The sequence below is a fragment of the Lolium perenne genome, chromosome 2 (assembly GCF_019359855.2).
Source record: "Lolium perenne isolate Kyuss_39 chromosome 2, Kyuss_2.0, whole genome shotgun sequence".
In the NCBI taxonomy this organism is placed as follows: Eukaryota; Viridiplantae; Streptophyta; class Magnoliopsida; order Poales; family Poaceae; genus Lolium; species Lolium perenne.
In genome coordinates this window covers 60731144-60753841 of record NC_067245.2, presented here as the reverse complement: position 1 = coordinate 60753841, position 22698 = coordinate 60731144, and the positions used below count along the sequence as shown (strand labels likewise).

Below are 22698 nucleotides of genomic sequence, written 5' to 3'. Positions count from 1 at the left end.
ATCTTCATTGTTATGATAAGTGTTGTGTGGGTGAACCTATGCTAATGTACCGCCCTTCCTAGGACTAATACATACTTGTGATTATACCCCTTGCAAGCATCCGCAACTACAAGAAAGTAATTAAGAATAAATCTAACCACAGCCTTAAACTCTGAGATCCTGCTATCCCTCCTGCATCGATATACCAACGGGGGTTTAGGTTTCTGTCACTCCGGCAATCCCGCAATCAGCAAACGAGTACAAGATGCATTCCCCTAGGCCCATAAAGGTGAAGTGTCATGTAGTCGACGTTCACATGACACCACTAGAAGAACAACACCACAACTTAAATATCATACCATTGAATATTACTCAACCATAGTTCACTACTAACAGTTAGACTTCACCCATGTCCTCAACAACTAAACGAACTACTCACAAGACATCATATGGAACATGATCAGAGGTGATATGATGATGAATAACAATCTGAACATAAACTTGGTTCAATGGTTTCACTCAATAGCATCAACAACAAGTAGAAATCGATACCGGGAGAGTTTCCCCTATCAAACAATCAAGATCAAACCCAAATTGCTACGGCGGTGACGGTGTCCAGCGGTGGAGACGGCGGTGATGATGGTGGAGATGATGATGATGGTGATGGAGATGATGTCCAGCTCGATGACGGTGACGATGGCGTCGATTTCCCCCTCCGGGAGGGAATTTCCCCGGCGGATTCCTGCCCGTCGGAGAGCTCTTTTCTCTCTGGTGTTCTCCGCCCCGCAGAGGCGGCTGTAACTCTTCGTGAGGTACCCTCTGTGGCTTAGGTCTTCGGGACCAAGGGTTTCACGAAGAAAAGGAGGCGAAAGGGGCTGTGGGGCCCCCACACCACAAGGTGGCGCGACCAGGCCATGGGCCGCGCCGGCCTGTGGTCTGGCCCCACCTTGGGCCTTCTCAGCTCCTCCTTCTGGCTTCCTTCGTCATCTTGAAAAATAGGATTTTTGGTATAATTTCCTTCCACAGTTGATCTTCCGAAATATTGCGTTCTGACGGTGCTTTTTCGAGCAGAATCCTGACTCCGGTGCTTGATCCTCCAATAATGATGAAACATGCAAGATAGATGAAATAACATAAGTATTGTATCCAAATATGAAATATATCAATGAATAACAGCAAATTATGATATAAAATAGTGATGCAAATTGGACGTATCAGGGGGACGTGCACCTCCCCCACGGCTGGCACCTGAGCCCAGATCGGGTTCCGGTGCCGCCCATCCCGACGTCCGGCCGCGCCCGCGTCGCGGAGATCCGGAGGAGCCGCGCGCAGCTGCCGGCGGACCTCCAGCAGGACCCCGCTTACGGCGACGCAAGTCCCAACTGGGACTTGTGGTTCGAGGTGGAGCACGATGCGCGCCGGCACGAACCCGGACTCCGCCTGGGAAAGGGCGCAGTGGTCGCCCTGGCCGGAGTCCTCGGTGCCCTCCGGCGTTTCGAGCCGGAACAGCGCGTCGCCGCCGGGGGGCGTCGTCGTCATCGACGCCGACGACGACGAGTACTACTGGGGGTAGTACTGCCGGCGGCCACCGCGTGCTCGCAAACCCTGGCTAGGGTTTTTATTTAGTTTAAAGCCATATATGGCTTTCTTTTGTGTAAAATTTGCCCAAAATAGGGCTAAGTTTAATGACCAACTAGTTTAAATTTATGTTTTGTTGTTTTCCTTTTTTATTTTCATTTTTGTTTTATTTTATTACAAATGCGCTGCGTCCGGGCGTTGGGCGCAGCGCGCGACCCAAACGGACACGCGGACGCGGGCCGCTGTCCGGGTGTCCGCTTGGCCACCCAAACGGCCCAAAACGGATGGCCCAGTGCGTCCCTTTGGGTCAACCGGTTGGAGATGCCCTGAGGGATATCAGCTCAAAGGAATACGATTCCAGTCGAAGTGATATTGCTAAGGGATTCAACTCTATTTACTTCAACGAGGGCTCCTCGGAGTCTGCTTTCCTCGCAGCTGGTTCTGTTATAGAGGTGATTAGCACGTACATTTCCTTGCAGCTGGTTCTGTTATAGAGGTGATTAGCCCGTTCTATATTACTCTCTGCGAGAAATATATATTCCACCGTCTAGATCGATCAAACCATGCAGTATACTATTTTGTGAAACAGAATTTTCAATATGTACAGTATACATCTACCAACTCATATAACCGCTGGCTTCACTTTTGTAGCTATTCTACAACGCTTAATCCAATGGTTACCAACACACGTATATGCGTTGCATTGTACCCTTGCAACACCTAAAAATGCAACGTATTATTATCCGTTGGTACGGTCCCTAGCAACGCCTATATAGGCACTTAGATACACATAAATGTGTTGTTGTAGACATGGTTTTCTTGTAGTGAAATATGGACTCATCAGAGCTCGTGTGGTTAGTAGTCAGATCTAGTCTTGCGGGCCTCGATCTGGGCTTGGCGGGCCTGGCTGGGATCTGCATGATCTGGGTTGGTCTGTGGGTGTGAGCCCGTTGTTAGTCACCCTAAGCCACAGTGCCCCCATCAATATCCTGTTCACCTTCTGGGTTGGACGTGTCTGAATTTGGCGACATGTTCGCCCGTTTGTGTTATAGGCCTGTTGTTCTTGAGAGGCATACGCCATTCTGACATTTTAGGGGCAACCCCTAGCCGGCTCGCATGGGTGGTGTCTCGGGTCCGGGGCATGCTAGCCAGGTAGGTAGTACTGTAGTAGGTCTCGTGCTGCAGTCGCTTTCGCGACTGTGGTTTTCCTACCGACCATCAGGCTGCGCTGGTGCAGGTGTAGACGTGCTAGGACGGTGATCCTGTCGTGGTGCCACCGAGCTAGCGCCATTTGTGGCGTCTGGATCGGGGTCTGGCTGGGTCTGGCCAGCCAGCTCTTGCGTTCATCATGCAGGTGATTCTAGTCGGGACTAGATCGTAATACATCTTAGGTTGGTGGTGCGGCAACTATTTCTGCTTTGTCCGTTCTGCGTCCTCGCACCTGTGTTTGGATTTTTTATCGGTTGGATCTGGGCGAAAGCTGAGCTTGGCTTTGGCCAATGCAGGTAACGACGTCACCTCCGGGTGTCGTTCCCTTGTTGAAGGTGTCCCAATAATGATCTTCTGGTTTGGTTTGATGGATTCCGTCCCTCCATCTCAAACGGCCCCTCATGGTGGCCTCGCGTTGGGCAAATTTCTCTTGCAATATCTTGTTGATCACCCTTTGATATCTCGCTTGTGTCACAGTCCTCTTGCAACATTGGCCTAGCTACTTCTACACGGTCCTGCTTCGGCGGTTGGTGGCCTACCTAGCGTCTGGGGCTTTGCTAGCTCGGCATCATGACCTAGCTGTTGTCGGTGTTTCTATACGAACGCCACTGCAAGATGTTGTGTTTTTGGCCTAGACCTAGCTCGAGTTGTAGGGGTGGTTTGGGGTCTGGGTGAAAGCTTTGCAGGACCTTGGTCTCTGCCGACGATGATGATGCACTCTCGCGCCATGCATCTTCTTGGAGGCATCGCCGCAAGACCCCTCCTTCTTTGGATCATCAAGTTCTGCTAGGCTACTGGCCCGTCATCGAGTTCTCCATGGGATGTTGTTTGGTGCGGTGGAGGGTTTTTTGCCCGAACATGGTCGTGATAGCTTCGGTGCAACATAAGACAAGGCTCCCTCAACCTAGTGCATGTTGGCACTTCGGCCTAGGGTCTTTTTTTATTATCTTCTGTTGTTAGTGTGCGCTTTGCAGATCTGTGTGTTGTAACTCTTGTGTAACTCGTAGCCGATTGGTGACTTCTTTAATTCAAAGTCGGGCTCATTTCGAGGTTAGATTGAAAACTAAGCTAGTGCTCAGTCAACTCCTACTCTTGAGTTGCAAGTTGGGTTTCAACTGATATTTTTCCAGTTGCAAGTGGAACTGCAACTCAAATTTTCCATTTGCATGTGGGATTGCAACTACGGGAAAAATGCCTCCAAACCATTAGATTTGCTTCGTGGTCCGTGCTAATGGTGAGTTACACCATTAGTTGTAACTGATAATGATTGAGAACTAGTCACACCCTTCAAATTACTTCCTATGTATTTATTTACTATGCGTTCTAGATTTAGTTGAAGTGAAAATTTATAAATTTTGACTAAGAATATAAAAAATATATAAATGTTCATCATAAAAAATACTTATAATATAAAAACATACTTTGTAGTGATTTTAATACAATATATTTTATATTCGACATGTTAATACTTGTTTTACTAAACTAGCTAGGTGACCCTCGCAAATACGAGGGCATCGTCTTAAGCGCACTCCATGTGTCCAAGAAATAAATTTATGGTTCTATAAATATTAAAAATATACTAATTTCTAAATGGGATTCTACAACAACAACCACAAATGTTATGCTAAGATAATATCACTAGTATGTATATGAATCATTTAAATTTATGGAAAATAATCACTCATATGAATTCCTCAAAACACCGTCTCACCATATTCTAGAACATCCTCTATACTCTATTTTGATCTTTTTTACCTCTTCATGCTATATCACCAACTGTTCAAAGCCCCTCTCACATATTATGTGTTTTATACATGATTATGCCAACTTGGATCATATATAGTAGCATCGTCTTACTAGCACAATATTCAGGTTAGCTTGGATCATAGCAGATTTCCAATTTTTAAAAGCGTAGGCTTTAGGTGATAGCGGGGTGTTGCATGAATAAGGTTGATATAAATAACATAGTGTTTATCTCTAACTCCGTTGTGTGTATGTACGTGTTCCAAATATAGTTATGGGTACTAACCAAGATATTTTACACAACATCTATTGTTCTACCCGCCCATTTCGCCGGGGCCAACTTAGAACTACAAATAATTAAGGTCTACCCTTTTGAATATTCCGAAATAATGCATTAGCACTCTATGAACACACAATATTCTCAAACTACCACATATTCACCTTGGTTTCCCTGACTGTCATTTTAGCGTTCGTAGGTTCAACATAATAGTAGTCAATATACTATGCAGATACATACCAAACTCATATATGATAGAGAAATAAAAGTTCAGTACTAAAATCATGTCACTGGGTCCTAGCAACAAGCACTAAACATAGCAAAGGTGTATCAACATCATACAAGAATATCCTTAAGATAAATACCTCAAATCTCGATACATATGCATGATTACATGATCAATATCATCCAATCCCCATCCACCTCACATGCCTACACAGAACTACTCACTCATCGTGATGGAGAGTGTGAACATGGTTGATGACGATGGTGGTGAAGACAACATCGAAATCCCCCTCTCCGGCGTGGAGAGCAGGACCAATCTGACTCCGAAATGGAGATTATGGTGGCGGTGGCGCTTTGTTTCACGAAAAGGTTCGTCCTCCTGGGAGGATAGGTTTTCGGGGTATATAAGGAGGTATGTGAAAGGAGGAGGTGAGGCGACGTCTGAGGCTAGAAAGGGCCTATGTGGCGCGACATACATAGGGGCCCGTGCCACCCGCTCTTGTTCTCTGCCTGTTGATCTCCTGGTGGCCCACTTTAGCCCATTTTGTTCGTCTTGAAAATTCCAAAGCTTGGCCTCTGATCTTGCCCTTTTTGGAGTCTCATAGCTCTTGTAATGCTCAAATACTAACGAAGGTGTTGCCATACAATGTTAAAACCAAAATAAAGGAAGTTTATAGGAAAGTCCCACAAACCATCTAAAAATGCACAATTAATGATATACTAATGAAAATAACAATACAAACTAGTCTTATAAGTTGCTATTATTATGATACAAAATGCACATATCAGCCCCCCGCTGACGACCACTCCCTCGGAGGGGGTGACCTCATCTTACCGGCTCCGAGTTCTTCGGCGTGCCCACGAGGGGTCGCTTGAGCTCCCGCTTGCCATGGCGGATGCATTCGGGGCCCAGCCCTAGGCCGTGTCAAGATGAGGGCCGCCGGCTGTTGTCGCGAGAAGTGGTCAGTGAAGATCTACGTTGATGCTGCGGGCAGGCCGTTCCAATGTCGCGGTTGGGAGGGGTTCGCTTCCTCCCATCATTTGGACCTCGGAGATCCCGTCCTCTTCTTGTTGGTTTGGCACATCAAGTTCTCCATCAAGGTCTTTGGCGGTGGTCAGGGCCGCACCGAGTTTCAGTTCGTGAATTACCACGACCTTTGACAGAGTGTTGGTTCGCTTCCTGGTCGCTCCAAGCCCAACTGTCGCAGCATTGAAAGCACAAAAGCAAATATTTTTCATTCCCCGAATGTACGACATATCTTGTTATTACGGTACTTCAACTATGAATCTTTCGATAAATAGACCCGATGGATCCCCGGGCTCACGCACCTGGCGTTCAAATATGCCAGTCTCCGAAAAGCAGACTCCTCCACAGGGTATGCTCGAGATTCCCCGCGGAAGAACCCGTCGCCTTGTTTTGGCACCATTCGAGTAGGCGCTCACCTTTGGTGACCTCTCCCGTGGTATGGGCTAGAGAAAAGGTCGCGACGTCTCACCGTCGCTTGCCAGCCTCGCCCGCTCTGTGTGGATGTAGCTAAGGCTACCGCCGGCCTCTAGCTCCTCTGCCCCGCCGTCGACACATACACCTACCACCGTCGGCCACGGAGCTTTGCGTTGCACAGCCGGTGTTTAACAGTTTGTCAAATGTAAAATTTTCCTCTTTTCCTACCAATTTTAGTTTCTAAAGTATGGTGTACTCTTTTAGTCAATTAATTGACACAACCATTTGGCAAATGTAGATGTCTTTGACCAAGAGTTTGAGCTCCTATGACTACACGACGTCGGACGAGGAGTTTGACATGGAAGAGAAAGAAGACATTGCCATGGTTCTTGCATTGCACGCTCCTATGGCCGGCCACACGATGTTCGACGAGGAGTTTGATATAAAATATGCATTACCCCGGATATATCCAAATTTTAACAAATTGCTCAGTAATGTAGAACATACCGCCTCCGTCCTACGAAACTTGTTTTAAATGTATCTAGATGCTATTTGGTGTCTACATATATCCAAATTTTAACAAATCTATATATAGGGCTCCTCACTTTTGTTGGAAGATGCTCGATGACGAGCCGTGGGCATTTGGGCTCTACCAAATCTTTTGCCGCTACGGGAATTCGAAGTCTCGCCCGGATCAAACACGGAAAGCCGGACCTCCCACTTCCAGGTGGGCCCCGAACGCCCACCCGCGGGACCCGGCCACGCATCGCGCACGCACGCACGCACGCCAGGAGGCTCTACCAACGAGAGGAGCAAACCGCCCAGTCGGCCCACACCCCAGTAGTCCCACCCAGTCGTCTCCCTCGTCTCCTTCCGCTCCACCCCGACTTCCGACCCGTCTCGCCCCTTTCGCCCGCCGGTCTCTCCGCCGCCCGCGCGAGGGGGATCGCCGGCACAGGATGGCGGCGGCGGCGTCGGGTTCGGTCCCGGCGGCGCCCAGGGTGGGGCTGCTCTACGACAACCGGATGTGCGCGCACGCGACGCCCGACGGGGAGGACCACCCGGAGAACCCCGAGCGGCTGCGGGCCATCTGGCGCAAGCTCGCCGCCGAGGGCATCGCATCCAGGTACTACGCGCCTCCCCCGACTTCCCTCAGCGAGAGCAGCCTGATTTTCTGCGCGGGGATCGGTCCGGACTCCGAGGCGTTCGTATCTGCTTTTTTTTTTTTTTTGTCGCGTACGGTTCCACCGGGAGAGTCGAGGTCCTCGCGCGCTTCTCCTTTGCTTAGTTTGCTCCTCTTTCGGCTGTAGCCATGCCCACTTCGATCTACTGGACATTGCATTATTATAGTCTCCAGGAAAATGTTAGCACCATGATTTGAACTGTTAGCTTAGGTCTGGACTATCTGAAGTGTTCCAAGGCTCCGAGAAAGGGAGAATAGAGAAACTCGTCATAAATTGGTCCAAACATTTGTGCACTGTACCGCTGAACAAAATAGTTTCCTGTTATTCGCGCAATTTTGGGGTAGCCAAGCTGTTGCTTATGTACAGTAATAACTTGGATGGTAAGTTCAAACACCAGCATTAGTATAACTTAAAAAGTGCTGTCCACTCCGTGCATCACTTGATTAGCTTAACTGTGTATGCCTTCGCAAGGTTCTGTTGTGGCTGCAGCCGTAACATCATTTTCTCCCAGGTGTCAGGTCCTGGAGGCGAAGGAAGCCAATGAGAGCCACATAGCCTCTGTCCACACCCAGGACCACATAAAGCTGATGAGGGATATCAGCTCAAAGGAGTACGATTCCAGTCGAGATGATATCGCAAAGGGGTTCAACTCTATTTACTTCAACGAGGGCTCCTCGGAGTCTGCTTTCCTTGCAGCTGGTTCTGTTATAGAGGTGATTAGCACCTACATTTCCTGCATCATTTTGTGGTCTTGTACAACTGTTTTGGCTGTGTCAATCCGTTCACTAACAGTATGGCTCATTTGGCAAGTAGGTTTCTGAGAAGGTTGCGGCTGGTGAGCTGAATTCTGCTATTGCTCTAGTCAGGCCCCCAGGCCACCATGCTGAACATGATGCGGCAATGGGGTTTTGTCTCTTCAATAATGTGGCTGTTGCAGCTAATTACCTCTTGAATGAGAGGGTGCGTAGTCGAAATTTCCCTGCTCATTCCTCTATAGGAGCAATCAACTAGTATTTGTTATCATGTGACCTACTGAGAAGGTCAAGTCATATTCTGACATTCTCCTTTTACTTGCAGCCTGACTTATGTATCAAAAAGATACTAATCGTCGATTGGGATGTTCATCACGGAAATGGCACCCAGAAGATGTTTTATGATGACCCTCGTGTGTTGTTCTTTTCAGTTCACAGGTATGACAGAGCACCTTGCATGGTTTTTGAGTCGCCGAGGCAAGTCGAGTTGCCAGCCCTCCAGCTCGGCGATTAGTCGACGGAAGTCAATGTATAGTCGCTATAAGTTGCTGAATAGTCAAGAGTCACCCTGATTTTGAGAAAACGATTTGGCGATTACGCGGTGACTAATCAGCGACTCAAAAACCTTGGCACCTTGACATTGATTTTGTAGTTTTGTTTAGATTTGAGACTAGTTTCATGATCTTCACCATATCATATCTGCAAAATCATGCCAGTTCTGTTGCCTACATTTTCAAGGTTTACTGCTCTTTGAATGGATGTAGCACGTGTAACACATTTTGTAATACTCCCTCCAACATATATTACTTGACACAAATCTCTAGACACATTTTAATAGTAAATACTCGCAGTTGATATAAATTTACAAGCTCCATTTTTTGACATGGTATTAGACTGAGCTGGCCTTGCTGTAGTGCTGTTGGATATAGTACCTGTAACAGTTGACATTAAGTTCCCACGCACCACCAATCCACTATATGCTCTTTTAGGATGTAGATCAGATCAAAATTCCTGTCACGTATTGTCTATTGCAAATGACTGCTAGTTGTTTTGATCGGGCTGTGAACACAATGAAAATGCTTGAGACTAGTTTTTGAGTAATGTGCAAAGGAACCTATTAGGTTTCAACCCAATTATTACTTTGTCGGTGGAAGAGTCCATAACTGATAACTCTATGCTGTAGGCTTATTCGATTTTCTGCTTCATCCTAGCCATTTTACTGCTATACTTTCTGCATCTACACTACTAATACTGGATTGGCCTCACTTATCTGTTCAAATCAGCATAGTATATTGCATTATTTCCTGCTGGCCCTTGATCATGTCTATATTGTAATGCATGTTTACAGTAGTAAAAATAGAGATGTTTGTAATGCACTTCATTGCTTCTGATTGAAAACCGAGTTGTATTTGTTATACAACTCTTGCTCTAATATTTATTTAATTAATCTGCACCGACATTATCTGGAGCAACCAAAACACACAATGTAGATATTTTATCCTTTTCCCCCTCTGATTGCGAGAATTTGTAGCCTGCCAGATGCAAGGTACAAGCTTCTTCTAACATTATTTTATTAATATAATAGATATCTGAGGAAAGCTAGTCTTCTAACTGCTTATTGATTAAGTTTACAACTTTACGTTTTAGCTTTCCTTAGGATGAATCATTGTAACTTGTCATCTGAATAAGGCCTCTCTGAGAACTATCCAACCAATTCTGATAATGCGAAACCTCAAACTTACTCAGTCGTTCCATCACTTGCTATAAAAGCCAGCTTTTCTGGCATGTGGTATTCTGTTGATCCTTCGATAGTATAAATTGTGCGCCACTCCAATGTTTGCTCTGTAGATTTGATTTTGGAAGCTTCTACCCTTCTCAAGGGGATGCATCTCACTGCTTCATTGGGGAAGGAGCTGGTCAAGGGTACAACATTAATGTGCCTTGGGAGCATGGTAAATGTGGTGATGCAGATTATCTCGCTGTATGGGACCATATACTGCTTCCTATTGCAGAAGCATTTGATCCTGATATAATATTAGTGTCTGCTGGGTTTGATGCAGGTAAACAAGTTGGGAAATTCTTAGAACTAGTCCCTACAATTCAAACATCTAACTAAATTTAGGCACTTCTCATTAAGCTTGACTGCTACTGACAACTTTTAGTTTATTTCTGCGAGTTAGATGTGCACTTCTTAGACTAGTACGCCTCATGTACTTGGATTCTATGTTGCATAGCAAATGATCTTCAGTGGTGATATTTTGACAGTCTCTGGAACCGTTGTATTATACTCCCTCCGTTCCTTGATATAAGACATGTAGTTTATTGAGAAAAAAATTCCGAAATATAAGGTATAATGCGTTGCATCACTCGCCTGGAGAATGTTTTTAGGGATTTGATTACGTTTTCTATCTCATGCAAACTCCTCTATTTTTCTCACCCCAATTAGTCATGGGTAATCTCGCGCAAAACTGGTGTATCTTTTCCTCAATGTGCATTCTTTAATATTCGTGCAAAAAACTATACGGCCTATATTTAGGAACGGAGGGAGTATTATATTGCTGTCAGCGAACTTCTGTCTGTCTCATCTAGTAGCATGCCTGTTTTTATTACTGCTAGTTTGAATTTCTTTTCACTTATTTTCTTGGTAGCCCTGGGTGATCCTCTTGGTGGTTGCTGTATCACTCCAAATGGATATGCACTGCTATTAACAAAGGTATGCACTCATAGCAAAATGACCTTTTATTAAACTCACCACACCACACACTCTCCTGGCCATAAAGAAACATTGATCACGCTTGACCTTGGAGTCTAGGTTTGCTGGAGTAATGTATCTCTTGTGACAATTTTGGTGGTGGTTGTTGTTGTTGTTGTTGTCGTTGTCATGCTTTGGTATCACCTGTTAGAAATTTCCATCCTAGGTTTGCTGGAGTAATGTATCTCTTGTGACAATTTTGGTGGTTGTTGTTGTTGTTGTTGTTGTCATGCTTTGGTATCACATGTTAGAAATTTCCATTGATCTCATCAGTTTTTTAATATCTCTTATATATTTCTTGGACTTTCTATTCAGCTGATCGACACTTATGCTTATGCCTGTTACCTGCAGCTGCTGGGTTTTGCAAACGGAAGGGTGGTGATGGCTCTTGAAGGAGGTTATAACCTTAAGTCCATAGCAAACTCAGTTTGTGCTTGTGCAAAAGTTTTGCTGGGAGATAAGTTTGCATTTAACGCTCGAGAGAAGCGACCATTTGAATCTACGTGGAGAGTTATAAAAATGGTAATGGTCTGCACTATACTATTTCTGTGTAGTTCCATCTCCCTATGGATACCTATAATTATGATTCCCCATTCCCCCCCACACCCCTATGCATTGCCCAGGTACGTGATGAATTAAAGACATACTGGCCTGTTTTGAGCAGTAAGCTTCCGAAGAATGTACCTTTGAGGAGTGCGCCCTTGTATATCGAGGTAAATTTCCTCTTTTTGTTTCTCTTTTCTTGGAGACTTTGGGGCCTACTTGGTCTAGCCCCCCGATAATGAATTGTGCTCTTATGTACGAGATGTGGATCGCTTTGTTCCAGATCAAGTTATGTTTGCTGGGAAACTTGACAACCTCCTCTCTTTCTGCAGACATGTCATATCTATAGTTGCAGTTTTCAAACCGCATTCTGAATGGAAAATTATTTTTTGTTCCAGGATTTTATTGAAGTACCATAATGTAGCCCAATTCCATAGATGAATGCATGTTCATGAGTTATGTGGTCTGTGTTGCACAACTCAGTTGATAGGCTATTTCCATATTGTCCGCAGGCAGCCCATACTTGATGAACCTTTCTTCGCTGTTGTTGTTGATAAATGCGTCATGTATACATATTCTTATGTTCGGAGATGCCTATCAAGTCTTAACTCTTGCAAAAGCACACAGAGTTATACAGCTTAACTGTATTTATATTGTGCGTCTTTAATTTATCTTGTGTCACTAGTCTCACATTCGATTTACCATTTATACGGCTTGATGCATGGAGACTTACTGCATAGCTGAGACGAATTATAGGAAATATTAACCCAGTGGTGTTATGCCCTTGAATAATTTATCTTTCTTGTTTTTTCCGTCGGGGAATGATCAGCCGTACGCTTCCTCTGGTTCTGAGTCTGATGTTGAAGATGTTGATGAGCTTCCTGATGCTGTTTCCTCTGTTGATGATGGTTTAAGTGAACGCATCACAATGTTGAAACTTGACCAAGATAATGTTGCAACAAAGAACACCTCAAGCTGCACAACAGTTGAACAAAGTCCAACTGATTCAGTTCAAGCGCAAAATGATGGATCTGTGGTGGCGCCTACAAGAATATATGATCTCTCATTTACTTGGAGATCAGCATTGTCAAAAGTTTATGTTTGGTATGCTAGCTTTGGTTCAAACATGTGGACACCAAGGTTCTTGTGCTACATTGAAGGTGGGAAGGTAATGTTGAAAACACACCGTTTTTTATATCTTGGTAGGACCATTACGTTCCGCTGTTTGAATTTTTTGTAACGTGTCACTGCGTTCATCGCATCCTCGGTACATCCCTTTGGAAAATAGGTTATGATACCCAAATCACTTATGGAGGGTACTTTTGTACTGTTCTCACAAATTGGGAGTAAATATTTCTTGGCCTCATACATTAGTCTGCTACGCGAAGGTGAATTACTTCAATTGGATAAGTTGTCGCTGCCCAGAACGATGGCTGCTCATGCTTGTCCCCACAGCGGTTGAACAAACCTGCTCTGCCCCATGGCTCTTCATCCTTCCCTTGCCGCTCCTCTTAGTTTTTTCAATCTAGCACTATGTGCATAATTCGACATGAGGATCAGTGTCTATGAATGTAAAACGTCATGACCATTGGCTGTAGCAATGATGAAAGAGATTAAACTCTGCATTGCTGACAGTGGCAGAGCTTAGGCTAGACAAACCGTAACTAGAAAGAAGTTACTCCCTCCGTCCCAAAATAAGCTGCTCAAATTTGTCTAGATACAGTTGTATCTAGACATATTTTTAGTGTGTAGATACATCGGTATCTAGAAAAAGTTAAGCAACTTATTTTGAGACAGATGGAGTATAGTTTTTGCTGGCCAAGTCTTCGGTTTAGTGCACAATTTACTTCTCAATTAATGCTTAGCCCCTCCATATTTGGCCTGAAGCTCCGCCGATTGTCGTATCTTCGCTCCTGTCTCTCTAACCTCCAGGCCCAATCCCACGCAGCCTAGGCTGCGTGGGTTAACCATGCTGACTATCCCAACATTAGAAACCGACAATATTATTAATCTTTATGGTGTCGTAAGTGACTTGGTCTAATCCCCACCACCGATCCACACAAATTTGTAAGTTTTCTAAAGGGTTGTACTGAAGGAACCCTTTTTTGGGGATATTTTGATCCGAGATAAGTGTTTTTAGTGCTTTCCACAAATGTAAAATGCATAAACGCCTTAGTATTAGTTATTATAATCTTTATGAATGCAGTATTCCTTTCTGTCTTCCTTATTGTAACCCTTGTATTTTCCTTTTCTGGCAAGCAGTTCTTTGTGTAAAAGATTGTTATCTACTTTGATCTGTGGCAGGTGGATGGTATGAGTATATCATGTTTTGGATCACATGACACAAGCCCACCAAGGGGTACCATGTGGAAGAATGTGCCTCACAGATTGTTTTTTGGGAGATCCTCTACCCCCTGCTGGGGTACTGGTGGTGTTGCTTTCCTCAACCCTGAGATAAACTACAATGATAAGTCATACATCTGCATGTACAAAATAACGTATGTATAGTTACCACATCTACATTTTATCGATCCTTGAATCAGGGCTGGTTGGCACATGATCTTTGATTAGTGCTCTGATTCCATCATGAATTTCCTTTTTTTTTTTTTGACAGGCTTGAGCAATTCAATGATGTATTGTTTCAAGAGAATCGTTTAGTGGATAGCAGCGAAGATGGGAAAAGTGAGTTTCCGGACTCTCCTTTGATTGGCTTGTCGGAAATGGAGTCTATCTCTTCAAACAAAGCTCTTCATCTTGAATCTATCAAGGTTGGATTTGCTGCTTTCCACATCAACAAGCATACTCTTATCTTCCACATACAATATTCTATATGGCTATTAATGAGAATAGATAATATTAAATCGTTAAAAAACAAATGCTCTTAAATGTGACTGCCCTTGTGGCACTTTGATAAAGGACACTACCGACTTCTTCCATGGCTATCACTGGCAAATCTGTCACTCTTCCAGATGAACTTTAAATTTCAAGTCTAATGCCTGCTGTTACTGGTGGATCCTTTGGTAAGGAAATGCCATGTCATGCCTCTTTGGCCTATTAGGTTAATCTCAACTTAGAAGTGCCTGTATACCTGGGACCTGATGGCTAGATCAGATTGCATTTGATACCATGAGAGGTTAAAGAGTCTTGTATCGGTACAGTACAGACTGAAAAGAATAACTAACATTTTTTCTAATGCCGGCTTCATCCATGGTCATATAGCTGACACTAGTTAGTTTTAAAAATAATTCTGAGTCTACTGATATTTCATGACAGACGATCATTTGTGTAACTTATTAATATTTTTCATGTTACAAATTTCCTGCAGGATAGCTGGTATTCCAATGTACTTCATCTTGGAGAGGAGGATGGTCTTCCAATTCTAACTATGACGTAAGTTCCAGTCTTCACTTGTTCTTTTAGATACCATTTGAGGCATGCTTGAAGGGAAGTGATAAGAGATGCAAAGATCAAGAACTTTTCATGGATAGTGTAAAATTGTTTGTTTTCCCCTGCAGATGCCCCTCAACAGATGTTGCGCGGCACAAATCCGGCGAGCTGCCGTTAGCTCCTCCATCTGAGACCTACTCCGCCACTCTAATCAAGGGACTCGTGGAAGGGAAGCAGCTGGACACGAAGGAAGCTGCCAATTACATCAACGATGCTGCTGTAAGAGGCCTGTAAACTTGTGGAAGCTGCTCGTGTTTTGTACAGCCATTGGGAAGGAAGGACGTAGAGCTTGATTCAGGACTAGGGGATCCATAGATGCATCGCTTTGTGCCAGCGGATAACATTGGGTTTGATTAGGTTCAGTAGGATCTTTCAGAGTTTGACGTGGTTTGATCATCGAGAGAATTCCATGTATGGAACAACTTTCAGAAGAACAAGACGCAATCTCTCTCCCAGCACACCAAACCAAACTTGCCCGAATTACTCCAGTCATATTTTGGTGTCATGTTTATATGTGGCTGTTGCTATTGCCATTGCCGCTGCGGCAGAATGCTCTGCCCATATACGCTGATACGCACATGAAATGTGCCTGCGACTTGCTGCCCGCTGCCTGCACTTTCCAAGATTATTGCACTTTCCAAGATTATGTTTGCAAGTGACGTATGTACACATGTATGATTTGTTGCTGCTGCCTGCTATATGCACATGATACTCACCCGTTACTTTCGAACACATCGTACCCATACAGGCCAATAAATTATGGGAATTGGATGGCTCCAATATTCCAAATTGGACAATAGCAGAACTGAATCGAAGGTTCCGATATGTGAACATGAACCAGTGAAACGAGGAATCACCCACCTGTTCCAGTATCCGGTAGATAAACGGGGGCACAAAAAGTGGACGCTCACCCGTTACTTTCGAACACATCGTACCCATACAGGCCAATAAATTATGGGAATTGGATGGCTCCAATATTCCAAATTGGACAATAGCAGAACTGAATCGAAGGTTCCGATATGTGAACATGAACCAGTGAAACGAGGAATCACCCACCTGTTCCAGTATCCGGTAGATAAACGGGGGCACAAAAAGTGGACGCTAGAAGGAGGGCTCGAACCTCCGACCTTGTGGTTAACAGCCACACGCTCTAGCCAACTGAGCTATTCCAGCTGTGTGATTACTAAGCCACCAAAGCACTAATAATAATCATCCCTCGTAGTCCATCACCTCATCGCCATTTACCTCGCACGTTATTTGAAGGTTGAAGCATATGATATTGTGTGTTAAAGTAGAATATACATTCAAAAGAAAGACGCAAGAGAGCAGTGTCGGTGTACACCGTGCAAAAGAAATGACTACGGGTCCTCATCATTCATTTTTTGAAACGGGGGCAAAAGCTTTGCCCCAATCTATTAATTAAGAAGGAGTTTTACATGAGAGATCATGCGAAAGGAAAAGAAAACAAACGGACACAAAGTCCGGGGATACAACAATCACTCTCGCGGCATCATGTTGCCCAACCTTTTGGCACCCGCTAACACCCAAAGGTGTGCTTCTTTCCTAATCTTATCGAAGACTACCTGCGGCGGAGCACTTTTGGCGTTGAAGACCCTAGCGTTGCGCTCGTTCCACAGCTCCCAGGACACGAGAAGCGCCACCGAGGCCATGGCCTTCCGATTAGGCACATGCCCCCCCGTCATGGAGTCCCACCAAGAGTGAATGTCATGATTTGCCCATTGTAAGGGGGTGATCGCATTGGTGCCCATCCAATCCTTGACGAAGCCCCAAAGGCGGGTGGTGTAGCGGCAATGGACGAAGAGGTGATCATGAGTTTCGGTGCACTGTTTACAAAGGGGGCACAACCCGCAGTTTGGCCATCCACGCTTGGCGAGGCGATCAGCCGTCCAAATCCTGTTTTGGTATAGGAGCCATGCAAAGAACTTCACCTTTGGGGGGGCCCAAGCCTTCCAAATCAGCTTGTTCATAGGAGATAGCAGCGAGCCCAAAAATTGCAACTCATAGGCCGATTTGGCGGAATAATGGCCATTAGCCGTGAGCCTCCACACAATGTCGTCATCAACATCCGGATCAAGATGGATGGTGGAGATGAGGGTCCAAAGGTCGATGAACTGCGCCATATGGTCGATGGTGAAGTTGCCCTCCAAGTCAATTTTGCTCACCCAAGCATCATTGTGGAGAGCTTGGGCGACTTTCCAGTTCTTTCTCTTGGACGAGCCGAAAATTAGGGGTGCAATGTCAATAGGCTTTCTCCCCTGAAGCCACGGCGCGTGCCAAAAAGGCGTCTTTTTACCATTCCCAAGGTTGATTGTGGTCGCGGAGTAGAAAAGGTCCATGTCATAGTCCGAGCACGGGTTGCCGGAGCCAACCCAAATCTTGGATGGGTCCTTCCACTCAAGCCACGGCCAACGTAGGCGAAGGGCCGTCGCGAACTTGTCCAGATGCAGCACTCCGAGCCCACCCAGCCTCTTGGGCCGGCACACCTTTTCCCAATTAACTTTGCACTTCGCCCCGGTGGTGGTTTCTTTAGCGGCCCAAAGGAAGGCCCGTTGAATCTTGTTGACAAACTTGAGAGTACCGGCGGGGATGGCGAGAGGCGTGAGGTAGTAGATGGCTTGCGAGGTGATGACAGACCTAACAAGGGCCGTCCGACCGGCCGTGGTGATGAGCTTCCCGCTCCAAGTGGGTAACCTGCTTGCGCATTTGTCCTCTAGTTGCTGCATGTCTCTCCTCTTGAGGCACCACACTGATAGCGGCAAACCCAGGTATGTGAGAGGGAAGGACGCCCTGATCGCCGGAATTCCCCCCAAAATATCATCAAGATCAAGATCGGTGCAGCGTATGGGAACCACCGAGCTCTTCTGGAAGTTGGTGCAAAGGCCCGTGACCTCCCCGAACCTCTGAAGAATGGACGCTAGGTTCTGGATGTCCTCCTTAATGGGAGCAACGAAAACCGCCGCGTCGTCCGCATAAAGGGAAGTCCTGACTCTGGCGCCTCGGCCCCGGAGCTTATGTAGCAGCCCATGATCGGTGGCAATGTCTAGGATCTGCGATAAGGGGTCAATGGCGAGGACGAACAACAGGGGTGACAAAGGATCCCCTTGGCGTAGGCCACGGCCATGGCCGATAGGGTCACCAGCAATCCCGTTCAGGAGAACTCTGGAGGTGGAGGTCTTGAGGAGGGCAACCACCCAATTGCGAAACGTGCTAGGAAAACCTCTACGCTGGAGGAGATCAACAACGTATTCCCATCTAACAGAGTCGAAGGCCTTGCGAATGTCGAGCTTGAAGAGAAGCGCCGGAGTCCTGTTTTTATGTAGTCTTGTAGCATAGTTTTTGACGTAGAGGAAGTTGTCATGGATGCTTCTCTTCTTGATAAACGCACTCTGGGCATTGGAGACCAAGTCATCCATGTGCGGGGTGAGTCTAAGCGCTAGCATTTTGGCTATGATCTTGGCGATGGAGTGGATCAAGCTAATCGGCCGATAATCGGTAATCACGTCCGCGCTCTCTTTCTTTGGAATCAACACAATGTTTGCGGAGTTGAGCCAATGGAAGTTGTCCGCATGCATGGTGCCAAAAGCGTGCACCACCTCCATGATGTCGGCCTTAATGGTGTCCCAGGATCGCTTGAAGAAAGCGAAAGTAAAGCCATCCGGCCCCGGGGCCTTGTCGCAAGGCATGGTAAAGATAGCGCTCTTCACCTCCTCCTCCGAAAAAGGATCCCCAAGGGTTTGCAAGTCCAAGTCCTGGAAGTGCATCACATCCCAATTGAAATCACACTGTCTTGGTGGCCCGCGAGCAATGGTCGATTTGAAATGGGTGTGTATGATGTGTTCCTTGGCTTCATGTTCAGTAACCCAACCATTGTTGTTGTCCCTTAATCTGTGGATGTGGTTTTTCCGGCGCCTTGCATTCACCCTAAGGTGAAAGAATCTAGTATTTGCGTCGCCTTCCTTGATGCATGCCAGCCTAGCACATTGCTTTTTCCTGGCCCTCTCAATGACCGATAATGCCACGGATTTCCTCTTGAGTTTGTCCCTTAGGTCCATCTCCCCAACCGAAAGCTTCCGATGCTCCTCAGCCATGTCAAGATGCAGAATGACCAAGAGAGCCGCATGCAACATGACCTTTGTGTTGGAGAAAAGGTGACGACCCCACTTGGCAAGGGCTCGCCCAGTGGTCCTGAGCTTGTGGAACAGGCGCTGGCAAGGCTCGAGGTGAGTGGAGGGAGCAGCCCAAGCCTGTTGGACCACCCCATCGAAACCAGGCATCCGCAACCAGAAGTTTTCAAATCTGAACACTCGCGGTCGTCGTGGGCCGCTATCATCCGCTAGCAGAAGGGGGCAGTGGTCGGAGAGGGAGGAGGATAGGGCCATGAGGACGTGTGAATCAAAGGTCAAATCCCAATCCGCATTACAGAAGAAGGCGTCGAGGTTGCAAAGTGTTGGGTTTGCCCGTCTATTGGACCACGTGAAACGACGGTTCTGAAGGTGGATCTCAGTAAGCTCACAAGTCTGGAGGGCGGCCCTGAAACGGTTGATGCGACTGCGGTTGATGTTGTTGTTGCTCTTGTCTCTTGCCCGCCTAATCTGGTTGAAGTCCCCGAGGGCAAGCCACCTAGTGCCGGAGGGTGGCTTTTGAGAGACGAGCTCGGCGAAGAACTCATCCTTCCGGTCGGAGGCAGTTGGCCCATACACCCCCGTAATCTTGAAGTCCCCATTGTTGTTGGAGTTAAGCACGCGGACGTCAGCGGACAAACAGAACTCCGTGGTGGTCACATTGGTGATCGTGACGACGGAAGCATCCCAAAGAAGGAGTATACCACCCCTCGTACCAGTGGCCGGCCTTTCCGCGAAGCTTTGGAGACGGTTCCCTCCTATGTAGCAAGCATCTCGCTGAGAGATGGCTCCCAGCTTAGTCTCTTGAAGACAGACGATGTGACAGGATGAAGTGGATATGATCTCGTGGACTGCGTCCCGACGATCCTGGTCGTTAAGCCCTCTAGTGTTCCAACCCATGATATTGACGACTTTGTCTAACATTGGCCACCCAAACAGACCCAAGCAAAGCGGTTGTCTAGCTTCACAGCGAGACGGAGGAAGCAGTGCAACAGCAACAGGGAACTGACCAGAACATCACACAAGGTAGCAACAATACTCGATACATTGCCCACCAGCTGGTACAGACACCAGGCATTGAGGGCGACCCAAGCAACACAACAGATACGAACATAGTCTTGTTCTAACATAGGAACAGATGGACTCCTAATCGAACAGTGAACAGCAGCATCAGACTTCTTCACCGACGCTGGCCGGTGCCAGGTCATGGTCCAGGGCGCCCGCTCCGCCATGGGCCAGGAGGGCCTCGTCCACCTCGTCGTCTTGTTCATCATCCAGCTTGAAGAGGGCCCTCATGGCGCCCAGGATGTCGTCAGGGATCCTGCCTTGGAAGCGCTTCGCGAACTCCTGCATCGCCCTCTCCGTGATCACTTCACCATCTTGAACTATGCCCAGCCCCTTGCAGAGCATGAGCTCTGCGTTCTTGGTGACAGGCGCGGCTTTGCGCCGAGCATTTTCCTTGGACTTGGCCTGCCGCAGCGAGAACCCGTAGGTGCGGGCAATGGTTGTGCCCGCCATCGTCTTCCTCCTTGGGCAAGGGCGAGTGGGCGGGGAGGACATGGGCGGTGAAGGGAGGATCGGAACCTGCGCAGAGGAGAACAAGGGCGCCAAGACTTGCGCATCATTCATCAACCGGCCGCCGATACAACATGAAGCCTGCCACCAACATATACTATATATCCTCTTCAGTTACCCCGAGTCCCCGAGTCGAGAAACGACTGATTCATCCAAGAGTACACCACCCCATCGCAAGCAGTCAAGCACACGAGCTAGCTAACTAAGTAGCATCTTCTTAGGAGAAGACATATGTAATGTACATCAATGGACAAGGACGGAGAAACTATACGTGGACGCCCATCCTGCAACACGGCAGGGGCGGATTCAACTATCTGTGCTCGCAACACCACCGGAACGGCAATGGTTCGGGTCGCCCTTGTGTCTGTCACCCATGTGGAGTGACACGGGATGCAGAAACGTAGGCAGTAGCGCAATCTTGACACAATCTTTTCAACAGCACAAGCCCAATCAACAGCGCGACTCTGCAGACGAGACATAGATACGGGTTAGTTAATGTGTATGAATACATTTGCAAAACCTGAAGCAATTCAATGCGATTCGCAAGAACACGGTCCAATGCAAGCTACACTTTAAAGGAGTATGCTAGTAGCTAGCATGGCTAGATAAATTCAGAGAAATGTCGAGTCCGGTGTGGATGTAACTGAGGAGCTAAGCAGTACTCGTACCAGCAGAGAATTTAGAGCACAAGATTCAAGTAAAAAAAGGCAATAAAACTCACAACGCCACGAGCGCAACGGCTATGCAAACCACCACCAGCAAGACGTGTTCCCAGTCCCAGTTCCAGGACGCCGAAGCCGTCCGCTCTCCCGGAACCAGCACGGAGTCGATGAGGAAGACAACTAGGCGATCGTTGACGACCATCTTGGTGATGCAGGCCATGTTCGGCGACGAAGAAAGTATCATCGGAATGCCCGGGCCTCTGAAGATGTGGATGTCGTAGTCCCCAGGCCCGTGAGCGAGCGTGGCCACCTTCCTGTCGAACATCGCCCCGAGCGCCTCCTCGGAGTAGAGCGTCGCCACGCCGTGGTAAAGCAGAAGCGCGGCCTGGCCGTCGGCGCTGAGGTTGCCGAACCTGCCTGAGCCGAACGCCGCCACCGCCTCGTCGTCCGGGCAGAAGATTGTGAGCCCCCTGCCGCCGGCGATCTGCGCGCGGAACGCCTCGCCCGCGGCGGCAGTCGAGGCGATGAGGCCGGCGAAGGCACCGCACCCGTTGTCCGACAAGATCTGCTCCATCATGAAGGCCTCCGACGTCGCCTCGGACGACTGTCCCTCGGCGTAGGGCGTACGTAGCAGGAGCAGGATGCTGCAAGTGGCGATGGCTCCGGCGACGGCGAGCGCCATTGGGCAAGGTTTCACTCGGCCTCTTGGATTCTTCGGTGCTTGGCCTGGCTCTGTTCTTCAGAGCAGAGGTGGAAAAAGGGGTTTTAGCTCTCAGGCTGCCTCAACAACAGCCTCGTCGATTCTGATTCTGTCCATGCATGTGCGATGCCCGGCCTTGACTGTGGTGCCTTTCCCTCCTTGCATGGAAATGGAAACGTTGGGTTCTGACTCGAAGAGATGATGTTGGTCAGTTAATGGCATGGTGCGTTTGTAGCACCTAGCTGCTCTGCTGCTTTGAATTTCAACTTTGCCGGTAGTGTGACAAGAAATGGTTGGCTTTCAGACCGTTGCTGATTGAGGAAAATGTGCACTGCCGAACTTCAGGATCTATCAAAGATCGGGACTTTCTTCAAAACTTCGTCTAGGGTGGATTTGTTAGGTTAACGCGTCATGATAAAATGCCGCGCAGCTCAACTTTGCGCAAGATTGGGCGTGACTGATCGAGGAGATTGTACACTGCTGGATTAG

At 47.2% G+C, this 22698-nt stretch overlaps 2 protein-coding genes and 1 non-coding gene across 4 annotated transcripts; 1 reads left to right on the top strand and 2 right to left on the bottom strand.

The window, feature by feature from the left end:
- Positions 1–1893: 1893 nt before the first annotated feature.
- LOC127332728 (histone deacetylase 5) lies at positions 1894–15641 on the top strand. 2 transcript variants are annotated; one of them, XM_051359059.2, is made up of 13 exons: positions 7317–7578; positions 8148–8349; positions 8450–8596; positions 8714–8826; positions 10237–10448; positions 11037–11101; positions 11492–11662; positions 11764–11853; positions 12513–12851; positions 13988–14181; positions 14298–14451; positions 15009–15073; positions 15199–15641. In XM_051359059.2, exons 1-13 carry the CDS (start codon positions 7412–7414, stop codon positions 15362–15364), a joined length of 2085 nt encoding a protein of 694 aa, XP_051215019.1. In that variant the 5' UTR covers positions 7317–7411; the 3' UTR covers positions 15365–15641. The 2 variants fall into 2 exon arrangements, with proteins under 2 accessions (XP_051215020.1, XP_051215019.1); XM_051359060.2 differs by lacking the exons at positions 7317–7578; positions 8148–8349 and adding an exon at positions 1894–2009.
- Positions 15642–16229: 588 nt separating this feature from the next.
- TRNAN-GUU (transfer RNA asparagine (anticodon GUU)) lies at positions 16230–16303 on the bottom strand. Its single transcript has one exon. It is a non-coding gene; the product is annotated as a tRNA-Asn (tRNA).
- Positions 16304–21089: 4786 nt separating this feature from the next.
- On the bottom strand, positions 21090–22343 carry LOC127330030 (fasciclin-like arabinogalactan protein 2). Its single transcript, XM_051356393.2, has 2 exons — positions 21569–22343; positions 21090–21311 (listed from the first exon to the last, which is right to left on the bottom strand). The coding sequence occupies exons 1-2, from the start codon at positions 22189–22191 to the stop codon at positions 21215–21217; spliced, it is 720 nt and encodes a 239-aa protein (XP_051212353.1). The 5' UTR covers positions 22192–22343; the 3' UTR covers positions 21090–21214.
- Positions 22344–22698: the final 355 nt, after the last annotated feature.

Bases quoted from the DNA above. Each gene is read 5' to 3' on its own strand.
- LOC127332728 (XM_051359059.2), top strand. From the start codon at position 7,412: ATGGCGGCGGCGGCGTCGGGTTCGGTCCCGGCGGCGCCCAGGGTGGGG. The intron at 10,449-11,036 runs GTAAACAAGTTG...TTTTCTTGGTAG, and splicing joins GTCTGCTGGGTTTGATGCAG to CCCTGGGTGATCCTCTTGGT. The intron at 11,102-11,491 runs GTATGCACTCAT...TGTTACCTGCAG, and splicing joins ATGCACTGCTATTAACAAAG to CTGCTGGGTTTTGCAAACGG.
- LOC127330030 (XM_051356393.2), bottom strand. From the start codon at position 22,191: ATGGCGCTCGCCGTCGCCGGAGCCATCGCCACTTGCAGCATCCTGCTC. The intron at 21,312-21,568 runs GTGAGTTTTATT...TCTCGTCTGCAG, and splicing joins GCCGTTGCGCTCGTGGCGTT to AGTCGCGCTGTTGATTGGGC.